Source organism: Podarcis melisellensis, assembly GCF_964234715.1.
Source record: "Podarcis melisellensis genome assembly, chromosome: 9".
Classification (NCBI taxonomy): Eukaryota; Metazoa; Chordata; class Lepidosauria; order Squamata; family Lacertidae; genus Podarcis; species Podarcis melisellensis.
In genome coordinates, this window is record NC_138541.1 from 11,228,672 (window position 1) to 11,238,459 (window position 9,788).

At 39.4% G+C, this 9,788-nt stretch overlaps 1 protein-coding gene and 1 long non-coding RNA gene across 4 annotated transcripts in view; one reads left to right on the top strand and one right to left on the bottom strand.

Annotated features, from left to right (window-relative positions):
- Positions 1 to 7,647, top strand: part of BMP2K (BMP2 inducible kinase) — a 44,696-nt gene extending 37,049 nt beyond the window's left edge. For all 3 annotated transcript variants that reach the window (XM_081924831.1, XM_081924833.1, XM_081924832.1), the window contains exon 16: positions 1,530 to 7,647. In XM_081924831.1, the coding sequence (XP_081780957.1) occupies positions 1,530 to 2,956 (1,427 nt within the window). In that variant the 3' untranslated portion in view covers positions 2,957 to 7,647. The remainder of the gene's footprint in view (positions 1 to 1,529) is intronic.
- Positions 7,648 to 8,388: 741 nt separating this feature from the next.
- LOC309377285 lies at positions 8,389 to 9,708 on the bottom strand. The gene is made up of 2 exons (XR_014171505.1): positions 9,300 to 9,708; positions 8,389 to 9,060 (listed from the first exon to the last, which is right to left on the bottom strand). It is a non-coding gene; the product is annotated as an uncharacterized lncRNA (long non-coding RNA).
- Between the last annotated feature and the right edge of the window lie 80 nt (positions 9,709 to 9,788).

Below are 9,788 nucleotides of genomic sequence, written 5' to 3' on the forward strand. Positions count from 1 at the left end.
ATGATTAGATGTTCTACCTGCATTGAATTTGAAGGAAGAACAATAGCCTTATACAAGAGGCAAACCTGATTAGAAGAGATGTAATCTGCACAATACATTACAAGCAGATGTTATGCCACAAAGTTCTTCAGCTCTTCATAAATTTAGATTTGAAATGTTCATTGCAGCAGTTTAGAGATTACTTCAAATCTTTTCCTACATGTTGATCTTAAAGCGCCTTATTACAACATTATCATGGCATTAATTTAAAAGTGAACTTGAGATTTTCCTCCTCTTGAGCATTTGCCCAAATGTAACAATGTTATATGAAATATGGATTTGTTTGGTCTGAGAAGCTGAATTGATTTTGAAATAGGTTAGTGCCTCTTGTGTGTGGAAACGTGTTAAAAATAGCATTCTGTGAGAGATGTAGTGCTGAATTACTTACTAGGACTCTTACTTGGGCCTAGGATAATTTTGAATGTGGTGCTCCTATAAAGTTAAATTAGAAATCGGTGTTCAAAGAAAATAAGATGGTACTTTTAAGGTATGCAGAAGAATAGAAGCACCTACAAAGCTCTACATGAGCTCTTGGTTCAGATCTCATATCAACAAAGAACTTACTACATCTTAAAAATTGTCTGCCCTAAGGGAGGAAGAAATAGTTTTCTGTTTTCCACATGTGAATAAAAGAAGGCTCGTGCTGATAGCCATTTGAAAATTGGTATTCCAACAACAAGGTTGTCTTATACTCATGTGGAAAGATTAATCTTTTTAATCTTACAAAATTACATCCATGTAAACAAGTACAGTATCCACGCAAATGTTGAAAATGGCAGGATTTAGATGGCATGGACATCTACATTTCTGTTATTACAGCTATTCCTTTGGGAAATCTACATCAAGAGATGAAATCTACATTTTAATTTGACTTAGAAGAACCTGACACTGGGAGTAAACCTGAAATAGCCTGAAGATCTAATCACCTGATGTTTCTACTCATTCCTATTTTTTCTTAAAATGCATGTGCAGATTTATTTTGAATTATTTTTATGAGACTGTAGAGAGCGAAGGTTCTTGAATATTGAGATCAGAGTGCAGGTTCTCCCCCCCCAAAAAAAAATATTCATTGGGTACTAAACAGTTAAGAATGGAGTGCCCATGCTCTGCCAGTATAGGATAGTTTCGCAGGGGCATTAGATTTCCCACTATTGGAGGGATAATAACTAGCTATCATCTAATGGACTGTTGCCTTGATTCAGCAAAGCAGGTATTTACTTAGGTATTTTTTGCATGCCCTAGGGTGGTTGAAATGGGGTCCTCTTCACATTACATAATACATATGCAAATCCCATAATGCAGCAAATGCTGTACAATGAAAAATAAAATTTTCTCATTTGCCTTCATTTATTGTGAAGTCTAGCACCACTATTAAAAAAGGAAATGTAGCCCATCTCAATGTGTAGTAGCAGTGTTAAACGTATACAGTATGTTTATCCGGAGTGTGGAAAATTAAGAAGAAATTGAAGTTCTCTTGCATATTCTTTCAGGTTCCCCAGGAAATGAAATTAATAACTCAGACAGCAGTCTAGAGAACAAGGTAGGGAGCCCAACCAAAAATGAGAGGTCAAGCCAGGCTATTGGGGACCATGAAAATGTAAAGAAGGTGAGAGAAGGAAACACGAAAAAAGGAAATGATGAATCAGAGAGTGACTTTGAATCAGATCCTCCATCTCCTAAGAGCAGTGAGGAAGAGGAGCAAGAGGATGAAGTCTTGCAGGGTGAGCATGGAGATTTCATTGATGACAACGATACCGAACCAGAGAACTTTGGCCAGCATCCTCTTCTAATGGATTCTGATGAAGATGCAGAAGATGATGATAAACCAAGTTCTGACTCTGATTCTTGTCATGCTAGGCCTGTGGATGAAATGCCTTGCAGTAGATACAGAGAAGGGACTGCCAGTGTGGAGAACAGGGAGCCTAATGTAACATTTCCTGTGTTGACCGAATTGCCAAATACAGTAACCAAGGTGAGCCCCAAACAAGAATTTGATGTCTTTGGAGCAGTTCCATTCCTTGCTCTTCATTCTCAAGAGCCCAAGCAAAATGATAGCAAAGGTTTCTCTCCCCAGACTACGCTCCCTGGCTTAGACCAAGATCAGGATGATTTTGATGTCTTCACCAAAGCCCCATTCAGCAGAAAAATATCTCAGCAAGATGACTTGATTTCAGGTTCTGAAAACCAACCTTCTCCCATATCGCCCAAAAGTGTGGATGCTTTTGGTTGTATCCCATTCCCTCATTCCATCCCAAAGAATGACGAGAGTAAAGAGGACCTGTTTGGGCTTATCCCGTTCGAGGAGATAGCAGGGAGCCAACAGCAGCAAAAAGTGAAGCAGCAACGCAGTCTGCAGAAACTCTCCTCTCGCCAGAGACGCATGAAGCAGGAAGTATCAAAGAACAATGGGAAACGCCACCATGGTACGCCAACTAGCACCAAGAAGACCTTGAAGCCCAGTTACCGCACACCAGAAAGAGCCCGCAGGCACAAAAAAGCTGGCCGTCGGGACTCCCAGAGTAGTAATGAGTTCTTGACAATCTCTGATTCCAAGGAAAATATAAGTATTGCCCTTTCAGATAGCAAGGACAGAGTCAACCCTCTGCAAGCAGATGACGGTCTTCTGGATCCCTTTGGAGCCAAGCCTTTCCACCCTACGGAACTGGTGCTTCTTCCACAGCATCAAGGTTTGGATGATCATTGTGGAGACTATAACGCAGTAGTTCCTGGTAGACCTAGACAGAGTTCGCTACTTGGTACCATTCATTCTGGTGATGGGATAAAATTAACAGATGATTTTGGGGCAGTTCCTTTCACGGAATTTGTTGTGCAGACTGTGACATCTCAACAAAGCCAGCAGCAACAGACAGTAGAGCTGGATCCTTTTGGGGCTGCTCCATTTCCTTCCAAACAATAGATTGAACCAGGAGCACTGTTGCATTATTTAAGGATTTTCTGTACCACCATACACTATCTGGTTCAACTGAGAAGAAACTTTTTTTCTTAGTACAATTGATTCATTTCTCAGCAGAGAACCTCATATTTTAAAATCTGCTATCTTAAGCATACAATATTGAGATGGCGAAGAGGTAATAAGACCTTCTGATCTCTTTTCAAAATCTCCTGTTGTTGCAGCTACTGCCTATTACTTTATCAACAAACAGCCATGGTGTGCTTTTTACCATGTACTCTTCACCAAAGAGGTCGTTACAAGAAAGGTCTGATTTGAGGTGTGTTATAACTGGCCTGAGGGGAATGAGAAAATGCCTAAATATGTAAGAAGCTGGATTGATCTGGGACTGCTTCACTTGCTTGTTGTGGGTTCCCTCCTAAAACATCTCTGAACTTCTGAGGTTTCTGACTTGACATTAGATTCCTAAACATCACAAAAAACCCAAACCTTTGTAACTGTGGTTCCCAGAACTCTGCTCCCCCCCAGTAAGTGCCATTAATGTAAAACAGGGATAGTTCTAACTCTTAAGATCTCAAGAACTTAGTGGAATACAATATTAGATAAAGTTGGGAATCAAGGAGGAAAATAAAAATACATAGCTGGATTCTGCAACACTTCGAAGATTATACAGTTCCAGCTTGGTTTACCTGCATATACAACATTTGACAAGACAGAGAAGACAAAAGCCGGAAATTTGGTGGCAAGTTCTAACCTGTACAGCTCTATGATAAAGTAGGATTTTCACCTAATGTATTTTTCTAGGGTTTTGTACTCTGGTATACCCTAGAAATGTCTTTTGAATCACTCTCACTTAACTTGTCCCATTTAATATTTTTGAGTGCATACTGTCTCACAATATTGTACTTATCTTGAGAGTTCATACAAAATACACGTAACTCTAAAGAAACATTTAACTTGAATTTAGGCAGTTTCCAGCACTGGAGGTATAAAACTGAAGCCTTTAAAAAAAATGATGCTGATTTGAGTCTGCTACCAGTAAACTGCATAGTAAACCACCAATGCCTTACAGCCAGGACCAGTGTCCTGTCATACTTTTACCTCTGAGCCATTTGGTGCCCTTGAGACACAGTTTAAAAACATGTAGAACTTAGAAGGTGAGTATTTGATGCATTTCTGAACTTCCCACGTGGACAAAGGTGTTCATAATGTCCTTGGCTGTCTGTGGCCCATTCTTGACTAGCAGCAGGAGCTCTGGCTGAATATGTTACACATTTCAGTTCCTTGGGCTACAATCTAGCCCAGCTTGGCTTTCTTTTAAACATGTAGGTGTGAAAACACTGCAGTAACCAGCTGCTCCTAAATCATACAGAAGTGAGTGGTCAGGATCCATGGAACACTGCAATGTAGTTCCAGTGCCTATGCAGAAGCAGCTGACCCCTTGCTCCCATGAAATATAACAAACTATTTCTGAAACTGAAATGTTTCATATGTATTGGGTCAACTGTATAAAAGGAGTCAAAATCCTACTTCATGCATACAAGCCTGAAATGTTTCTGGATCCTGGGCTTTGCATAGCCATTCACATTGTAAATCTGACTTTACGCAAAAGGTACAAGAACTGGGCTCTTCAGGTATTGTTTACCTGGCTTGAATGTGAACTTGTGGGAGTAAGAAATCTAAAACAGTTACTGCCCCGGGTGAATGACTTTCCGTAAATGCTTTCCCAGCAGTGGACTCTTGCTCTCTAGCTGCTGTGCAGAAGCAAAATATCAAAAGAAACTTTTTTTTTGGTAACATGATGCTAATACAGGATAAATTTGACAGAGGCAGAAGAACAAGATGCTTTAAAAAATGAGAACTTTAAGAAAATTTGATGGGTTTTTGGGCGATCAAAATAGGATTGGAAGCTCTCTCCAGATGTATGTTTATAGTCCTGCAATGTTTCACTCTTTTGTCATATTAAGCACAAATCCCAGGTCAGTTAGATGTCTTGTCATTCTAAATATTTCTGTAAAGCACATAGGGCAAAAAAATGGCTAACTGTGCACATACCTCAGAATGCCTGCTCTTTTATTCTTGTGCCAAAGCCTCTTTGAGCTAAATACAGATTTTGTAACAAAGGTTTATTAAAACTGTAACCGGACAGCTCTATTGAAGTGCTGCTTCAACTGTGACAAGATTTCCTACCAATAAAGAGATCAGCTGTGTGTTCCCAGCAAATGAGCACACAACTAGATGCAGAGAGCAAACATGTATATGTCCCTCGTGATTGTTTCTTCTATGGAAAGGTTTTCTGTGAATGAAACGTACAATGTTTGAAGCAGGTTGGAGTTGCAGAATTAATCCAGAGCTGCCCACAACTAGCTGATTCCAATGTAATAACTTCTACTTGTGCGCTTGTAAGGTCTTAAGTGCTTTCAGGTGGCACAAAATAGGCACAGCAGCTCTGGTAGTCAAGTTAACAGTCCCATTAAAAGCAGTTGACTTGTCCTGTTGATTTTGACAAAAAAAAATCTGGCTCAGGAACAGTATCTAGTGTCTGATCTTAACCTGGCATGCGGTTGATAGCCAGCTTTTATATTCCATACTGTCTGAAAAATCCTTCCTTGCCACAAGACTCCATGTGCTGTGAAATACGAACACTAGATTTAGAACAACCTGGTCATTTAATTATTTGTAGTAACCTAAAACCATTGCCTGCATTTGTCAGAGGGGTTTCCCATATATCTGTACTACATGCCTAGTTACTGGCAGATAATTCCATTCTGAACATTTTGTTATTGAGATATGGAATGCCTTTGACCCAAGATGAAAGTAAATCTTATCCTGCAATAATTCAAAGGCAGTGGGGAACGTAGAAGCAACACATTTGCATTGTTCTGACACTTTCCCTACTATTTATCCTAAGAGTTTGTTGGTATAGAAAATATACACATTTTTCTCAGTCATCACCTCAGGTCCTAAGACACACTTTTCAGCAGTCTCTTGGAAGACACCTGCACTGCTCAGTTGATGCTGTTAGCTTGGCAGTGTAGAGTTAATAATGGATGCAACTCTGCAGGACTGGGCCATAGGCAAAACGTCTGTAGCATAACCCTTTAAGGCCAAAATAAACGTGTGGCCATTGAGATTGTTGCCAATATTCTTTGTTTTCTCATAGGGCCTTGCTTCACATATTACTGATTGCATATGACTTTATTTTCATAGGTTTTTGTAAATAAGAACTTTTGTTGATTTTCCTTTGTGGTTGCCAGGGTATACTGGCAGACGCCACAGAATTAATTTCTCCCTATGTTTGTTTGTTGCTGAAGAGCTGCAGAAAGCAGGTTTAATAATTTCCTTCAGTTCTGGACTTCATTGAAAGAAGTGATTGGTAGTTTGGGAGAAATATTTTTGCTTGCATTGTGTACGTGTACATATATTTGAAATCCAGCCTACCATGGTCTTTCCTAGAACCATAGGAAGATTGTGAAGTATTAGTTCATATCAGTGGCCGCCAGATGGAGGATTTTTCACTACTCCAATGGTTTGACCTTTCCAATTAGCATATAACAGACAGCTGGGTACATCTTCTAAAATCAGCTGCAGAATTAGTTCATCTTGAAGCAGCGTTGCGTGTTACTTCTGACATGATGGTCACCCTAAGGTGCTTTTATTGTACAGATTAATATAGCAGACATGCTCCTAAAGGTTTAAAAGCAACAGGATCTGGTTCAATGTTAGCCATCACTGGTAAAATCAGCTCTATACCATCACCCAAATTTGTGTGATTCAGTTCTTTGACGGTACAGTTGTTGATCTTGGTGAAAGAAACTGAATCCATACCCCTATCCAAATATCAGTGGGGGTGGGTGCTTTCTACTTCCATAATTATTCTGTAGAAAAGGAGTCCTATATCTTACAGCTTGATCCTGCATCTCTTGAACTAGGTTACATGTGTCTGGTAATTTTAGAGGAACAGGAGCAATGCCCAAGCTTCGGGAGGAGGGCTGCCTAAAAGTCTGTCCTTTTCACCCAGAAATAACTACTGTGAGATTGAATGGCTGTAGCTACTACTGTGAGAATTGCAACTAGAGTCTATCTGAAGATTTTTTTTATATATGATAGGGTGTATTTTTATAGAGAGAAACATATATAAAACATACATGCACACATCACATCTCTTGGAGTTTGTGATCTAAAACAACATTGCAGTCACAATCATTGTCATGGCGTTGGAAAAATAAATATAGCCAAAAGCTGCTAAGAGTAACAAGGAAATGCAAAGGACTGGCTGTCCAGTTATTTTTCTAAAGCACTTCATTGAAAAGAAATAATCAAAGTAAGTGTCTATAGCCAAGTTTTGTTTCTGTGACTAAGAACATCACTCAAGAATAAAACAATGCTATATTTTAATTGCTGGCAAACAGCTTTAAGTGCACTTTTCAAATGACACTTCCATTTCTTGTCAAGACTCAAAATTTCTAAAGCTTTTTTTGTTGTGTGTGTACCACTAAAACAGAACTTTTGTGTGAAATTAATGTAGCTGAGAACAACTGTCAGTTGTTACTAAATAAATATACCAGATGCCATGATTCTGTAAACCTGTGTAATTTTTACAGCAGAGCCGGGGTGTTCTAGATCTTGCCATGCAAAATGCTAATTGAGTTTCCTGTGTATGTTGCCTCATATGAAAAAAAAAACTTATTGCATTACTTATGCCTCCTGTTGTTTCTTTTGCTGCAGTCAATGCCAGTAATTAGCTGGTTTTGTGAACTTATTTAATGACAATCAACAAATCTATGAAGACGTTGACCCTAACTTCAGCATCTTGTTTTGATACTTGTTCCAAGGACTTGGGCTACCATATCCTAAGCGACACCGGCTTTATATCACATCAAGCTTTGTCATACCATCTGACAGAACTTTGCGAGATTTAGTGTTTTGTGACAGCTCTGAGGCTGCCAATACCTTTAGTGCTTTTCAGAACTACAGCTTAAGAGTTTCTTTGAGGGAAGCAATGCCAGTGGTAGGACAGATGTACTGCAGAGAGTCATGGCTTGAGACAAAGTGGGTTGCAACAGGAGCACTACCACAATGCAAAATATTTGAGTAAAGATTAAGAAATGGGTTCCCAATTAGTTTTGTTTAAAGTCGGCGCGGAGTCTGAAAAAAGTTGGCAATACCTGGTGTACAAAACCTTGTTTTCTTCCATCGGCCCCTGTTGAAGCATCAAGAAAGTGGGTCTAGATACCATATATATGGAAGGTACCGAAATAATACAATGGTTCTGCATAAAACGACCTCCCCATTGGTTCTTCTAATCCAGTCTTGATTGGCAGCCATTCCTCAAGGTAATCTTCAGCTACATTGAAAGGAGAGGCCGTCCCCCCTGTGCAGCTCAGGCCTCTATAGAGCCCAACACATTGCTTGTCTCTCACACACAGAAGAGCAAGTACATTTGCCAACAAACAATTTTATTCACAGAGGAGCTATTTACATAATACATATTGGTACAACTTGAATAGATTGCAGCAACTTTCCTTTGTACATCTAGTTGAACATGGATAAAGGAATTAAAACATTTTTTAAAGGCACAGCAGTATGTGTCACTGTACTTAAGCAAGGCTTATAGTGTAACTTAAAAATGAGGCTCCAACAGCAAATAATGGTACATGTTTGCTGGCTGATAATCACAATTATTAAGCTTAGAAGGCAGAAAATCTATAGTAGTGTTTCACCATTCTGCATTCCATTTTTCTATTGTCTTGAAGAGCTCTCTCGTCAGAAAGCTCATTTATATCACAGCTCCTTAAAAATAAATATTAGAAACGACGCATGCACAGGTTTGACATTTACAAAAGGTTTTTTTTATACAGCTATACAAACTGGAGTTCAATTGAACTCAACTCTTCCAATTGCAATACTAAACATTTATATCCTAGACTTTGTTTTTAGAAAAACAATGCATTAAATGCAGAATTAAAACAAGGATGGTGGTGAGGGCCAGTAGAGAAGTGAATTCTCAAAGCAGAGTTGCTTCTGTATAATGCAAGAAGCTGTAAACAAAAACTTAGCATTTTCTTTAAAAGCACATAGGTTTTGGGGGACCAGTTCTCTGAAGCTTTCTAACTACAGTGGTGCCCCGCAGGACGAAAGGGTTTTTCGGTTTTTGCGTTGCTTTGCTAGACGAATTTCCCTATGGGCTTGCTTTGCAAGACGAAACATCTTGCGAGTTCTTTTCCTTTTTCTTAAAGCCGCTAAGCCGTTAATAGCCACTAAGCCGCTAATAGCCGTGCTTCGCAAGACGAAAAAACCGCAAGACGAAGAGACTCGCGGAACGGATTAATTTCGTCTTGCGAGGCACCACTGTAAAGCTATAAAGTATACACTTTTAGAGTTCCTTGACTATACAAGCAAATTACTACTTTTACATCCCACCTTGCCTCCGGAAGTACTGGTTTTCTTTAGAAGAAAACTCATAGGACTGTTCCCTAGCTGTTGTTACTTTTTCCAAATTTGCCATGCAAAAGGGTAGGTTTACTTCTGTTACACTCTAGCAAAGTCTACAATTCAAGCTGAGATGTGTCAGTTGGAACTTCGAAACAAAGTGGCTACACTCCAACATCTGCCAATGGCTAGGCAAGGAGCAGCTGCTCTGTGTTTGTCAACAGATAAATGCTATTCTCTTAAAACATCACTCAAGAGCAATTCTCCTTAGTGCCATCACTGCTAAAATAATGATTTGCGCTTCATGTCGGTACAGTCATACGGTTACAGCCACTTCAGGTTGCGTTTTTTTTGGGTTACGCACCCACCGAAACCCTGAAGCACCAAACAGGTTACTTCAGCTAAA